Raw genomic sequence first — 14,655 nt, 5'->3', positions numbered from 1 at the left:
TAAAACAGTGAGTAGAACCAACAAAATGCAACTCACCAGTAAATGGAGAACAAAAATTTAAAAATAGTGATCACTTATTATCTATCCTGTGTCAGCCATTTTACATATATTTATTTTTAACATAGTAGTGCACGGATAATACTTGCGGTTAACAAATTCAAATAACATATCAACACATAGCGAAAAAAGCAAAAGGCTTTCTCATCCCTCCCCCAACCCTGCACCCCTCCCCAGATGTTACCAACACTATGGAGTTTGGGGTGCATTCTTCCAGACAGAAATGGGTAAACAGACATCTCCAAGCCTATCATGTGTCAGATTTAGCCCCATTTCACAGATTAGGACACTGCAGCACGGAGAGGTTGGAGTATTCTTCGAAGACAGAGCTGGCGAGTGCTAGAGCTGAGATTCAAATCCAGATCACTCTGACTCGTACGTCAGCACGCTTTCCTTCTACTAAGTCCCCAGTGTAAAATTTTATGGATGAAGAAACTGAAGCTCACAGAGGTCCCCAGCAATCAGAACCACATGGTTCACTGCCCAACGTGGGAGAGGCAGGGTGACTGGGCTTGCAGGGGAGGCTGCGTGGAGGACAGGGCTGTGACCGCGGATCTGGCGTCGCTCAGGACCATCTCCGTCCTCGGCGCGGCGGCTTGTCCAGGCCACTAGGGTACAGGCTCCACCTGGGCCCTTGGCGCCCCTCGAGGCCGTCCCGCCCGGGCAGGCGCAGCACTCGCACCGCCCACCCAGAGCCGGTCGGGAGGCCCGGGGCGCTGAAGTTCCGGGCCCCAGCGGGGCCCAGGAATAGTGCCCGGGAGCGACAGCTGCCTCGGAACCGGGATGGGACTGTCCGGGCTTCTCGTCTCCTAGCCGTCCCGGGGGCGCCCAGCGCGCAGGGGCTGCGGAGGTCCGCAGTCCCCGGGCGGGTGGCCCTGGCGGGCGGGGGCTGTGGGGTCGGCGGTCCCCACCCCGGGGCCGCCAAGGGGCGCGTGGCGGGCGGGTGGGGCGCTGGCGGGGGCGGGGCGCGAGGGCGGAGTCGCGGCCGGAGGCGGCCGTGTCCAGAGCCCGGCTCAGGGGCCAGAGTGGCCGCCGCGGAGCAAGGCTGCCTCGAGAGAGCGCCCGGGCGCAGAAGGGTTAACCAGCCGTCGGGGGCGCGCAGAGCAGGTAGAGACCCTCCCTGGGACCCGGGCCCCAGCCGCCACCTCTGCACGCGTCCCGTTAGACCACCCATCCCGCGAGCCCAAATTGCCCTCGCTCCCAGCGCTGTGCGGTCGCGCCCCCGCCACGACCCCGGCCCAGCTCTGATTGCCTCGGAAGATCTTCCAGCCCCTGGGATAGAATTCCTGGGGAGGGGGTCTGATCCCTTGGAACTCTGGCCCCATCACCCGGGGCGGGGAGTGAGCCAAAATTCCTACTAAGTCACATAGTAAAGTTGGAAAACATACTCAAGACCTCCCTGCACGCGCCGGCGCTGCCCTCCTCCTCTAGGAGGCTGCTCTTGGAGGATGTGCACCCTCGACATCCCAGCCTCGCTCCCGCAGTGGGGGGACAGGGCTGCTGGGAGGGATGCAGGTGGGTGCCCTTGATCTAGCTCAAGCCTGATGGTGGAAGAGGTTGATCGAAAAGAAAGACACCTGTTGGGATGGTCCTCCAGGACCCAGGACTGGAGGGCACTAGGAGGACCAACGCATTCTGACGCAGGACAGGGACTCTGCACCGGAAACCAGAAACATACTGTCCCCCGCCCTCCCCGGCAGTGACCCATTTCCCAGAGGTGAGTCCCTCCTGGGCAGAAGGGTTAGCCCTGCAGGTTGTTCCCTTTATCCTCACTGGCCAGCGCGGGGAGGTGTGGCCACGAGGAGCCTAGGTTAGTCCAGCCCGGGGCCTACCTGGCACCAGAGTGACCACTTCTGACCTCCACTTTCCTCACGCCCGCAGTGAGAGACATGAAAAGGGGTGAAAAGCACAAATGTGTGTCTGTTTCTGCAGAGGAGGGGGTATGGGCCCCCTGCCCAGCTGTGCAGGGGAGGGTGGGGTGGGACTTTTCCAGAGAGGGAGCCAGGCCTGGCCTGGGCCCCAGGAGCTCACGTCACCCCCACCCCTCACTTCTCCAGGGAATTGCCAGAGCCAAACCCGGCCCAGGACAGGATTATGTGTACTGGGTAGACCCGCAGAGAGAGGCAGCACGGAGAGACCTGGGTGGCAGAGAGCGGCAGAGGCAGAGAGGGAGTGGAGAGGGGACCGGGCATCAGAGAAGGCGCAGACAGTGACCATCACCCTCCTCCCCTCCCTTGAACCACAAGTAAGAGAGTCAGGCAGCGGGCTGAAGGTGGAACATGGGCCCTTCTCCGGAGACTCTGGCTTCCCCACCCCTGCCAGGGCAGTGCTGCTGACCTCAGTGGACAGCCCAGCCCGGGCAAGGAGTGGCCATTAGCAGCCCCCTCCCCAAGCAGCCAGAGTGACCCTGCCCATTCTGGCTCAGCCTCTCTGATCCCTCCCTTAAGTTCCCAAGCCCTGGGGTCTCAGGGCGGGGAGTGGGGCTGAATGTTGCTACCCCCAAGCACATTCCTACCCTTCCCTCTGTCATTTTCCTGCCCCTGACCTGGCCCACCTCGGCAACAACGGCTCCTTGGATTCCTCTCCTGGGTGCCTTTCAGATCCAACAGAAACAGTTCTTTTTTTCCTGGAAAGCAGAAGTAAGAGGAGGATGAGGAGTGGGGACGGGAAGGGATCAAAGTGAGAAGGAAGGGGCTGGAGGTGAGTGGGTGGGTGGAGAGAGTCAGGCTTTGAGGCCAGGGTAGGGTTGCGAGCCACGCTCCCCCAGTGTTCAAAGCTAGACTTCAGGATGGACTGGTCGGCTCTCCGAATGAGAGGCCTGTGATGGGGAGCAAGGGCGGCTCCTCTCCTTCCCACATTCCCCCAGCCCTTATAGCTGTGCAGGAAACAAGCCCTCATTGAACCAATGCCGGATGCTGGCACCCACGGTGGGGGGCCGGGGGGGGGGGTGGCGCGAGGAGCGTAAATCGCCTGTTTCTTTTCTAGAGATTAAACCATCAACCCGCTTAGTTTATCCCTTGGCCAAAAAGTGTCTGAGGCAGGCAGCGATGTGCCTGACTGTTCCCTAAGGGGCTTAGCTAAGAAGGGAAGAAAAAGCTGGGAGGCAGGTAGGCAGCAGAGATGGTTGGGGAAAAGTCTTGTTTCTGGAAAATCCAAGGGGCTTCTTTTCAGCTCCTCAGATGAGGTGTCTGGCATATCCTCACCCAAGTCTCCCTCCTCAACTTTCTAGGTACCTCTGGGAGGGCAAGAGTGGGAGCTGGATGAAGCCATCCTAAGACAGAGCCTGCCTGTGTGTGCTGAGCTGGCCCAGAAGCAGCCCCTCGGTGGGACTCAGGGAGGAGCTGAGGTCAGACCCACCCTGTAGCCTCTGCAGATGGACAAAGGCAGCATTCCTTCCTGCTCCCACCCTTAGGATCACAAAGGGGCGGGCCGGTCTCCCCCACCCCTCCATCCTCTCTGGCAGGTCCACTGAGGAGTCATCCCTCCCAGCTGCGAGCTTTCTGGAGACTAGAGAGGTAACCCTCAGGCTTCTGTCCCTGCAGAGTGCACCCCTCCTAGCCCAGATGCCTGAGTAGAGTTTGCGTCCAGTCCCCTCCTCCCTTGCCCTGGGGCAGTCGAGGGAGGAGCGATGGAGAAGTGGGCAGGCAGGTAAGAGGGGCACCTCAGGGTGGAGGGACGTCTCTGTCCTTGAAAGCGAGGGAAAGGGGACCAGTGGGAGGGGCAGGGGAAGTGGTGAGCAACTTCTAATTTCTGAGAAGTTGGCCGTCAGGAAGTGGGGCGCCTGCTGGGGGAGGGGGCGGTGTTGCGACACCTCCTCTGGCTCCAGTCTGATGCCACCCTCCTGCCTTTGGCTTGCAGGCCCCGGCTGTGTTTGATGCTGCTTCTGTCCCTCCCTCAGCTCTGCCTGGATCAGGAGGTGAGAGCTGGTGCCTGCCTGTGGTCCTTTCCTCTCCCCAATCTCCCACCCACCTCCCCAAGCCATGCCTCCATTTCCCAGGGCCTCCTTCCACTCACACTCGGCCCATCCAGCCTCCCTGACACCTCCCTGACTCCTTACCAAATAACATCCTGAGGCTGAGTTCTAGTCCTGCCTCTACTACTGAATGTGGCCCTGGGCCAGTAACGGCTCCTTGAGCCTTGCACCGGACAGATACTCTGTATGGTGCCCTCTGAAATTATGCTAATTATGTCTGACCTTTTTGTCTATATAGGTGTTGTCTGGACACACACTTCAGACACCCACAGAGGAAAGCCAGAGCCCTGAGGGTGTCTGGGGACCTTGGGACCAGTGGGCCTCTTGCTCCCAGCCCTGTGGGGTAGGGGTGCAGCGCAGGAGCCGGACATGTCAGCTGCCTACAGCTCAACTCCACCCGGGCCTGCCCCTGCCTCCCCGGCCCCCAAGACATCCAGATGCCCTCCCTCCGCGGGGTCAGGGCCCCCGACGAGAAACCCTCCCCCTGTACCGGCCACAGCCTCGGGGAAGGGGTGGCCCATTTCGAGGTGCCGCTTCCCAAGCAGGGAGAGAGGAGACTCAGGAGATTGCAGGGGCCAGGAGGTGAGGCTTTGAGGGAAGAGGCGGGCCTTCAGCAGGGGGCGGGGCTTGGTATGAAGGAAAAGGGAGCAAAAGGACACATGGCTTAGGGAGGCTTATCTTTGGTGCCCGGAAGTAGACTGGGGAAAGGGGGCCAGAGATGGCCAGAGCTGTGACCACAAGTCTGCAATACATTCTCAGGTCCCGGGTTCGAGACCCCATCAAGCCAGGGATGTTCGGTTATGGAAGAGTGCCCTTTGCATTGCCACTGCATCGGAACCGCAGGCATCCCCGGAGGCCCCCCGGATCTGAGCTCTCCCAGATCTCTTCTGGAGGGGAGGAGCCTCTTCCATCCCTGACTCCAAAAGCAGAGCCATCCTCTGCAAACCACAGCCCCCAAACTCAGCTCCCTCCCACAGAACTGTCTGCCCACACTCTATCGCCCCCAGCAGAACCCCCAAGCCCTGAAACTGCTCAGACAGAGCTGCCCCCCAGAACCAGGCCTGCCCTCCCACAGCCCCACCCTGGAGACAAGGCCTCTGGCACAGGGCCCCCCTCACCCACCCCCTCCTTAAGAGAAAGTGGCTTCTTCCATGTGTCCCCTCAGCCAAGAATGCCAAGTTCTCAGGGTTGGGCTGGTTCCCGGGGAGCAGGAAGACACCCTGATCCTTTCCCTTCCATCCCCTGGCGCCGAGGCCAGCAGAGCCAGGGGCATTGGAGACCTGGGGGGAATCTTCACAGGCCCGTGGAGTCTGCCCCTCACCACCCAGAGGGCTGGCTGCCTCTGCTGAGTGCTGGCCCCCACTCTGGCTCCCTCTGGAGCCTCTTTGCTCCCAGTAGCCCTGTCCCAAGATGTTCTGGGGAGAGTGAGCAGCTGAGAGCCTGTAGCCAAGCGGTGAGTTCTTTCTTGGACCACCTCTCCCCCACCCAGACTTCCAATTCTGCCTCCCTGACACTGAGTCTGGGTCCTCAGCTTGTCTGATCTGGACCTGAGGGAGAAGGGCCTTGGCATCTGACCTCCTCAGGGTAGGGGCCTCGGAGCTCTTCCACAGACCTGACACTCCGCCTTGCTCCCCAGATTCAGCCCTGACCCACACCCCCATTTCCTCCCAGAGCTGACTCCTTTGTACCCCCCACTCCAGCCCTGCCCCCCTGAGCAGCCAGACCCCCGGGCCCTGCAGTGCGCAGCCTTCAACTCCCAGGAATTCATGGGCCAGCTATACCAGTGGGAGCCCTTCACCGAAGGTGAGGTTGTTAGCCGAGCCCCTGGGCAGGGGTGGCTCAGGCTTGGGGACGAAGAGGAGAGGGAGATACTTGCTTACTCCTGGCCCTGAGAGATTTCCAGCTCCCCCACCCCGCCATTTCTCCGTGTAGGCCCTTCTGTTTCTCCTGAATGTCAGGCCTCCTTTCTCATCCCCAGGGCTGAGGTGAAGAGACAGCACAGGCCTGGAAAGGGGAGGGCCATCCAGACAGGGCCTTTGGCTGTCGGACGGGGGTGGGTGGTCAGACTGGGAGGGGACGGTGTGCAGAGGTCCCTTTGTCTGGATTCCTCAGGAAGAAGTCCACCCCAGAGGTGGGGTAAATGTTACATAAGAGAGCCATGGTTGGAGAGATCCTGTCCAGTGGTGACACAGGGTGGGGGTGTGCCATGGATCCTGGGTACTGTCGTATCAATTGTTCCAAAGTTGCCATGCATCTGATTTTAGGCCCCTGACAACTTGACAGCAAGACCAGCTCTTATGAGCTCTGAACTCACATAAGCGTAGGCACGAAGGATCTCTTCTCTGTCACTTCAGAACCCCGTGTGGAACTGTCATGTTCACTTCATACACAGTGACCTGGGCAACCTCAGGATGCCCCATAGCTAATAGAAGCAAAGCTGCTGTCAGGCCCTGGGGCCTTGCTTAACCTCCCCGGGGCCCTCCCTGGGGCCCCTGAACCTCCCACCTGGGGCCCCAACTAACCACCCTTTTATCCTGTCCCTTAGTTCAGGGCTCCCAACGCTGTGAACTGAACTGCCGTCCCCGTGGCTTCCGCTTCTATGTCCGTCACACTGAAAAGGTCCAGGATGGGACCCTGTGTCAGCCTGGAGGCCCAGACATCTGTGTGGCTGGACGCTGTCTGGTGAGGGAGGACGGGTGCGCGTGCCCGTGTACACACACACACACACACGCGCGCGCGCACACACACACACACGCAGTCTCTTTCCTCATTACAACAGACTGAGATTGCCAAGGAAAAATTCTCACCTGCCAAGCTGGGCTGAGCAAAGCCCAGAGGTGAACCACACAAGGGTCCTAACAGGAACATACACGCATCCCTGAGACTGGCTGGAGGTGGTGGGGTTGACAAAGAAACACACTGTCACTTGTAGCATGAAGAGCAAGACAGGTGGTGAGCTGCAGGTCCCAAGTGGACGAGGGTGGGGTGTGAGGTGGTGTCTGGCTTCCCCGTGGCCCCTGCCTCACCTCACTCTCTCCAGAACCCCGGCTGTGATGGGATCCTTGGCTCTGGCAGGCGTCCGGATGGCTGTGGAGTCTGTGGGGGTGATGATTCTACCTGTCGCCTTGTTTCGGGGAACCTCACTGACCGAGGGGGCCCTCTGGGCTATCAGAAGATCCTGAGGATTCCTGCCGGGGCCTCCCGGCTCCAGATTGCCCAGCTTCGGCCCAGCTCCAACTACCTGGGTGAGTGCCCGGCTGCCTCCTGTCCATTCCTGGCCTCTCTGTTCTGCCCTGCCCCCCAAGCCCCCGTTCAGCACAGTGAACCAAACTGGGAAAAGGCCTTCTCCTTCCCCGTGTGGAGGCCGTGAGGAAGCTGAGAAGGCCTGGGGTATCTTAGGGTGGGAGCTTCTATAGCTTAAGGAAGTGGTGGGAGAGGGGGAAGGTATTACTAACCTTGAATTTCCTGATCTCCCATTTCCCACCTGCAGCACTTCGAGGGCCTGGGGGCCGGTCCATCATCAATGGGAACTGGGCTGTGGATCCCCCTGGGTCCTACACAGCCGGCGGGACTGTCTTCAGATACAACCGTCCTCCTCGGGAGGAGGGCAAGGGGGAGAATCTGTCAGCTGAAGGCCCCACGACCCAGCCTGTGGATGTCTATGTGAGCCTGAGGCCTGGGGCAGCTGCGCTGCTGGGGAGAGAGGACTGTTAGGGCAGAGCTGGGGTGTCACGATGGGAAAGAGGGCTGGTGGCATGTCCCTCTTGCCACCCCCAAACATTCACCACCTTCTCTTCTCCCCAGATGATCTTTCAGGAGGAAAACCCAGGCGTTTTTTATGAATATGTCATCTCTTCATCTCCTCCAGTCCTTGAGAACCCCACCCCAGAGTCCCCCATCCCGCAACTTCAGCCTGGTAAGACTCTGATCCCTAGACCTGGACGGAGGGAGAGGCTGCAAGGGGAGCTCCGAGGCAGTGGGGAGCTAAATAATTTGCCCACTGGGCTCCCCTGCACAGAGATTCTGAGGGTGGAGCCCCCACCTGCTTCTGCGCCCCGCCCAGCCCGGACCCCAGGAACCCTCCAGCGTCAGGTGCGGATCCCCCAGATGCCTGCCCCGCCACATCCCAGAGCACCCCTGGGGTCTCCCGCTGGATACTGGAAACGAGTGGGACACTCTGAGTGCTCAGCATCCTGTGGGAAAGGTGAGACCTCACTCCTGCATTCCTGGCACCCTCAGCCCAAATCCCCAACCGGACACTTGTGATCCCATATCCTGGATCATGGGTCCACACTTCGGCCCCGTGTCTGGGACCCTGTTGAAACTGGGCTCTGAGCCATCCTGACTTTCCTGGCTGCCCTCTCATCCCCTTCAGGTGTTTGGCGCCCCATTTTCCTCTGCATTTCTCGTGAGTCAGGAGAGGAACTGGATGAAGGCAGCTGTGCCGTGGGCGCCAGGCCCCCAGCCTCCCCAGAGCCCTGCCACGGCTCCCCGTGCCCCCCATAGTGAGTATAGCCCGCAGGGAAGGTTAGGGTACTAGAAACACAGCAATTGCCCCTGGGGCAAACATGCTCACGCTGCGTGCGACCTGATCTTACCTGGTCTCTGCACTCAACATGGCATCTTCTGGCTGCAGAGAGATAACATTAGATTAGAAAGGGAGGCTGGGTATCGTGGCTCATGCCTGTAATTCTAGCACTTTGGTAGGTTGAGGCAGAAGAATGGCTTGAGGCCAGGAGTTCAAGACCAGCCTGAGCAAGCATGAGACCCTGTCTCTACAAAAAAATGGAAAAAATGAGCCTGGATTGGTGGCGGTGGCATGAGCCTGTAGTCCCAGCTATTTGGGAGGCTGAGGCAGGAGGATCACTTGAGCCCAGGAGGAGTTTGAGGTTGTGGTGAGCTATGATGATAACGCTGCACTCTAAACCAAGCAACAGAGTGAGACCCTGTCTCAAAAAAAGTACATAAATGAAGGCTGACATTCCGTAGACAGCACGAAAACCCTAGCAGCCTGAGCTGCCACAAGGAACGGAGACTCCACGTGCTTCTCTGAGGGGCCCCACACCCAGGGTGTCTTCCTTCTCCACTGCCGCGCACCCCCATACATCTCACCTGTGTCTCTGCCTCTCCCCTGCCCTGCCCGTGCTACAGCTGGGAGGCTGGCGAGTGGACATCCTGCAGTCGCTCCTGTGGCCCTGGCACCCAGCACCGCCAGCTGCTCTGCCGGCAGGAGTTTGGGGCGGGTGGTTCCTCGGTGCCTCTGGAACGCTGTGGACACCTCCCCCGGCCCAACATCACCCAGCCTTGCCAGCTGCGCCTCTGTGGCCATTGGGAGGTTGGCTCCCCCTGGAGCCAGGTGAGTGGGCCGGGCGAGGAGGCTGTCGGGGGCGTGGAGGATCCTAGAGTAGTGGGCACCTGTGAACCAGAGCGGTGGTTTTTCCAACTTCTTTCTCACCAGCAGAAACTTCTTACGAACAGTGTCTCACGTGGAACCCCTATATAAGTCAGATTAGAGACTGACCCAGCGGCTGGGGGCCCAGAGCCCATGCTCAGCCTCCTTAGCCGTAAAGCCAAGCAGCAGCTGAGCTGGGGCTCAAAGGCTGATGCTGGGTCAAAAGCCACAGAGCGGAAGGCGGGGTGAGACGGCCCAGATTCCCCTCTCCCCTCAGTGCTCCGTGAGGTGTGGGCGCGGCCAGAGGAGCCGTCAAGTTCGCTGTGTCGGGAACAATGGTGACAAAGTGAGTGAGCAAGAGTGCGCTTTGGGCCCCCCGAAACCCCCCAGCAGAGAGGCCTGTGACATGGGGCCCTGCACCACAGCCTGGTTCCACAGCGACTGGAGCTCCAAGGTGGGCCTCAAACCCCCAGCCAAGTCCCTTGTCCCTGGTGACCACACCCAGGACACCCTCTCAGCCTTTCCAACACAGCTCAATAAACTTTTACTGAGCAAGCACCTACTATGTGCTTGACCCTGGGAACTCAGAGATAAGTGAGAAAAACATGAGGTTCCTGGACCCCTGACAAGATTCCCCGTACCTATCCGGTACCCCAGGACATTCCCTAACTCAAGGATCAGGACTGAGGACGCTTCCATCCCTAAGCCCCCTCCTATTCCAGTCTCCAGCAGCCTCCTTTCTCAACAGTGCTCAGCCGAGTGTGGGACGGGGATCCAGAGACGGTCTGTGGTCTGCCTCGGGAGTGGGGAGGCCCTCGGGCAGGGCCAGGAGGAGGCAGGAGCAGGACCCAGTGAGCAGAGCTGTCCACAAGGAAGCCGCCCTCCTGACATGCGTGCCTGCAGCCTGGGGCCCTGTGAGATCACGTGGTGCTGGTACACAGGGCCCTGGGGTGAGGTGAGCGGAGAGCCTGGGAGGGGGCAGAAGGGATCAGTCCAGGTGGGATTCCGTGTGGGCACTTGGGAGTCATCTCTGTTCTCCCTTCCCCTCAAACATCCTCTCCTTCCCCTGCATCAGTGCTCCTCAGAATGTGGCTCTGGCACACAGCGTAGAGACATCATCTGTGTGTCCAAACTGGGGACTGAGTTCAACGTGACTTCTCCTAGCAACTGTTCCCACCTGCCCAGGCCCCCTGTTCTGCAGCCCTGTCAGGGGCAGGCCTGCCAGGACCGATGGTTTGCTACACCCTGGAGTCCGGTGAGTGCCTGGCTCCCTTGCCCTGCTCCGCCTGGGCCTCCAGGGAAGGGGGGCTCCTCCCACTGCACCCCCTCCAAGTCTCCCTGTGCCCCAGAACAAGCCCCGCTGAGATTTAACATTGTTCCAGTTCTTGTGGACTTGGAGGACAGGTGGGCCCTCCCCATTTGGGATTTCAAAATGTCCCAGTAGAGTCCCTCCAACCTTTCTAGGAGGGAGGGAGTGGCCTGGGTTTAAGGAGAAGCCCGGGGCACAGCAAAGGTCTGATATGATAGCCGGGGTCTCCCCAGTGTTCTCGCTCCTGCCAGGGGGGAGTGCAGACAAGGGAGGTCCAGTGCCTGAGCGCCAACCAGACCCTCAGCACCCGATGCTCTCCTCACCTGCGACCCTCCAGGAAACGACCCTGTAACAGCCAACCCTGCAGCCAGCGCCCTGGTAAAGAGCCCCCTCCCCCCGACCCCCCAACAGAGTGGAGTTAGCTGAAATATGGGAGAAGATGAGAAAGGACCAGTGGGAGTGGGCAACACAGCTCCAGACGGATGTATCTTGGTGACCGTCTTGTGCCCACTGACCTCTGTCCCCAGATGATCAATGCAAGGACAGCTCTCCACATTGCCCCCTGGTGGTACAGGCCCGGCTCTGCGTCTACCCCTACTACACAGTCACCTGTTGCCGCTCTTGCGCCCATGTCCTGGAGCGGTCTCCCCCAGAGCCCTCCTGAAATGGGTCCAGGAGACCCTCTCCATGGTTTTCTCATGCCACCACCGGTCACCCATCGACCAGCCTGCTTTGTGCCCCTTGGCTCTCCAGCCTGTCCCAGTCTCACCAGGAATGTCTTCCAGAGTGACTGAAGGTGGCAAGGTGATGGACAGTGACTGTCAAGACGTGTGGTTGGGTCTGTGTGGTGCTGTGTTGGTGTGTGTGCACATATGCCCTGGGATGTGTATCTGGGCCTGCATGGATGTGTGTGTGTGTGCGTGTGTGTGCGTGCGTGCATGTGCGCACGCTCATACGTGTGTATCACTTTTCAAAAAGAAATTACACAGACTGAGAAGGAATGGGGAGAGTACAATACCTGTTTCTCTGAGACTTTTTTAGGCTGGGAGGAAAGCAAGTTTGCAGTTCTTTGCTAATTCAAACTACTTAGAGTGTGGTCTGCCCATCAACTCTAATTTTTTTTTCTTTCTTTTTTTTACCATCCATTCGACTCTGCTTGATAAATCAACTCCAATTTTGTGCCCAAACTTCATTTCTCATGTTCAGGCCTCACATCTTCTAAACCACCCTTTTGTCTCTGACCCCTTCTCTCTTTACCTAGTCTCTCTATCGCTGTCTTCCTACTTAGCTAGGGATGGGGGTCGGCCACTGCCCATCCTGCCTTACCCCAGGAAGAGAGAGTGCCTGCCAGAGCAGGGACCAGCTGGGCAGAGGGTGGAAAAAAGTCAGCATAGGAACCCCTGGCCCCTGGGCCCACTCCCCACCTCCTCAAAATGGTTGCCACCCCAGAACTAATTTATTTTTATTAAAGACGATCATGACAAATGAGAAACCCGCTCTTCATTGTCCTCATGGGAACCCAGCCACATGGGCCTCTAAGCATTGTGAGGTCAGAATATGGGGTGGGAAGGGGAACAGCACTTAGAGCCCAGATCACCTGAGGTCAAGAGCCTTGGTCTTCCCTTTGAGAAAGGCTGCGAGAAAAAAAAAAGAGCCTTGGTCCGAGGGACAGGAGCCTGGCCAACCCCAGGCCCTGCAGGCTGGTCACTGACCACTAGAGGTCACCCAATTCTCCCAATTTTGGTGTGGAGTTGGGAGTTTAGATCCAGAGCTGAGGCGGAAAAAATACATGGCCTATGGTGGGCTGAGTCTTTCTGTAAAGTCTCTTGGAATCTAGTAGCACTGCTTTCAATTTGGGGCTGACCTGAAAGGCAGGTGGCTTTTGGGGGGTCTTTTTTCCTGTTCCCTTTCTTTGGCCTTGCCTTCCTGCCTCCCCCATGCTTTCTGCCATACCATTTCCCTAAGCTCGTGGTTTGCTGCTTTTCACGGGGTGGGGGAAAGGGAGGTGATTCCTGCCTCCATCCTGTCCTCAGCAGAAACGCCTGGAGGAGGAGGAGCCTGGCGTGGCTCTCGGGGACTTGGGGCGGGGTTAAGGGAGGAGCCAAGGCAGTACTGGATGTCCTGCCAAAGACACGTTCCTCAGAGATGTCTCACCTCGTCCCCTCCCTCCTCCTCCCCTGACTGCTCTTTAGGTAAATAACTTGCTAGAGGTGGTGTGAGAGGGACAGCTTTTTCCATAACATATATCCTCTCCCCGACCCCTACAGTTCTGAGGCCCAAGGCTGAGCCTTCCCAGGAAGGAGGCCGTGCGACAGCAGCCCCTTCCCACCCCCCATCTCCGCAGGTCCAGCTGAGTAAGACCATTACTAAGGCGCCGCAGAAACAGTTTAACTTGGTGACAGCGGTTTTCTGAGCACACCTGGACCCTGTGAAGGGTCCAGAGCTGCTGAGGAGACAGGATTTCCCTGCTCGGGCAGCCTCCCTCTCATCACACTGTTGCCTTGAAACTCAGGCTGTGCCTGGGTTGAAAGTGGCTGAGAAGGAAGAATTTGGAAGGAGGCAAAAGGGAATGGAGGGGAAAGAAAGTGAACTGACTGTAGCCCAGGGCAGGAGGAAAGGGGGCACAAGGAAAGCCCAGCCCCAGTGTCTCGGCTCAGCCTCAAGAGAGGTGTCAGACATGTTCCTCTGTGGTGAAGCTACGAGGGGAACCGACAAAGTGGGGGACCAGGGAAGTGGGACCCCAGTGAAGGCTGAGGCTGAGGCAGAGTCCTAAGGCCTAGGGAGGTGGTGGCCAAGGCTGGGGCCCTCCCAGCGATTCCTGGAAGCTGAGAGCTGGGGCGGGCCCAGCTCAGCTGACTTCCCCGAAGTCCCCCTCCCTCTGCAGGCCTCTCAGGGCTGTTGCTGGGCAGGTTTTGAGTTTGGCCAGAGCCTGAGAACCAATGGCAGTTGGAGAATGCAGCCATAGCCCCTCTCAGGGCTCCCCGACTTCGGCACCTCCTCTGTTAGCTCCTTGGCCTCTCACAGCCTCCAGCCTCTGATTTCTCAGAAGGTGGGCTCTCATCTGGGGGCTTGCACCCTTTTTCCTCTCATTATAAAGCTAGGATTCAGTGCAGCCCCTAAGGATTCTTTCCTCTGGTCACTGAGGTCAGTATGGGGTCAATGTGGAAGTTCTCTGGAAGGGGAACCTGATGACCCCAAGCAACCCCTTTTCCTGGCCTCCTAGAGGGGAGTAGTGGGGCCAGTCACCTCCTTGTTGACCTCTGAAACCCTCTGGAGGGACTTGGGAGAGAGGAAGCTGCAGCCCAAGGACAGGAGATGTGGTGGAGGGGCCCCTAGGTTTGGTGCACTGGGGGGAATTTAAGGAAGGACTCAGAGGAACTGCACCCTGTTGAGATGGGGGTGGGTGATAGGAACAAACTTGATAAGCACAAGGGAGACCAAGCATGCAAAAGGCCAGCACATTGCTGAGGACTCCTTTCTGAGTGTTTGCTGGGAGACGGGGACTGTGGTGCTATTATCACTGATACTAGTGGTGAACTGTGAGCTCTCACAAGTTCAGCTGGGTCAGGATTCCTCTCCCCTCCCCCTCCCAGCTTCCCTAGGGTAAATACCCACTAATTTAAGTTGCAACCTTTGGACTAAATTTATCTCTTAGACTTCCCCAACCCCTTAGGCCTTTCTGCAAGCAGGTGCTCACAGCTGCAGGGGTGGGTCTGGTAGAGAGTCAGGATTCCTCTCCCCTCCCCCTCCCAGTTTCCCCAGGGTAAATACCCCCTAATTTAAGTTGCAGCCTTGGGACTAAATTTAGCTCCTAGACTTCCCCAACCCCTTAGGCCTCCCTGTAAGCAGGTGCTCACAGCTGCAGGGGTGGGCCTGGTGGAGTTTTAACATTTGCGTTCAGATTCACCCTCTCTGGCAACTAGG

The 14,655-nt window shown here is 58.6% G+C and overlaps 1 protein-coding gene across 6 annotated transcripts; it reads left to right on the top strand.

The window, feature by feature from the left end:
* Positions 1-1,043: 1,043 nt before the first annotated feature.
* Positions 1,044-12,172, top strand: ADAMTSL4 (ADAMTS like 4). 6 transcript variants are annotated; one of them, XM_069480666.1, is made up of 20 exons: positions 1,044-1,164; positions 1,655-1,774; positions 2,115-2,302; positions 3,287-3,705; positions 3,916-3,973; positions 4,269-4,612; positions 4,790-5,483; positions 5,731-5,833; positions 6,576-6,712; positions 7,071-7,275; positions 7,521-7,693; positions 7,835-7,946; positions 8,049-8,234; positions 8,406-8,535; positions 9,182-9,386; positions 9,700-9,876; positions 10,171-10,377; positions 10,498-10,677; positions 10,965-11,109; positions 11,259-12,172. In XM_069480666.1, the coding sequence occupies exons 4-20, from the start codon at positions 3,686-3,688 to the stop codon at positions 11,393-11,395; spliced, it is 3,213 nt and encodes a 1,070-aa protein (XP_069336767.1). In that variant the 5' UTR covers positions 1,044-1,164; positions 1,655-1,774; positions 2,115-2,302; positions 3,287-3,685; the 3' UTR covers positions 11,396-12,172. The 6 variants fall into 6 exon arrangements, with proteins under 6 accessions (XP_069336767.1, XP_069336771.1, XP_069336770.1 ...); XM_069480670.1 differs by having other exon boundaries at positions 1,655-2,302; positions 3,287-3,380; positions 3,600-3,705; XM_069480669.1 differs by having other exon boundaries at positions 1,655-2,302; positions 3,287-3,403; positions 3,600-3,705.
* Positions 12,173-14,655: the final 2,483 nt, after the last annotated feature.

This window comes from Eulemur rufifrons, chromosome 8, assembly GCF_041146395.1.
Source record: "Eulemur rufifrons isolate Redbay chromosome 8, OSU_ERuf_1, whole genome shotgun sequence".
Lineage (NCBI taxonomy): Eukaryota > Metazoa > Chordata > Mammalia > Primates > Lemuridae > Eulemur > Eulemur rufifrons.
Note: the sequence above shows the minus strand (reverse complement) of the source record. Positions and strands in the feature narration are given on the sequence as shown.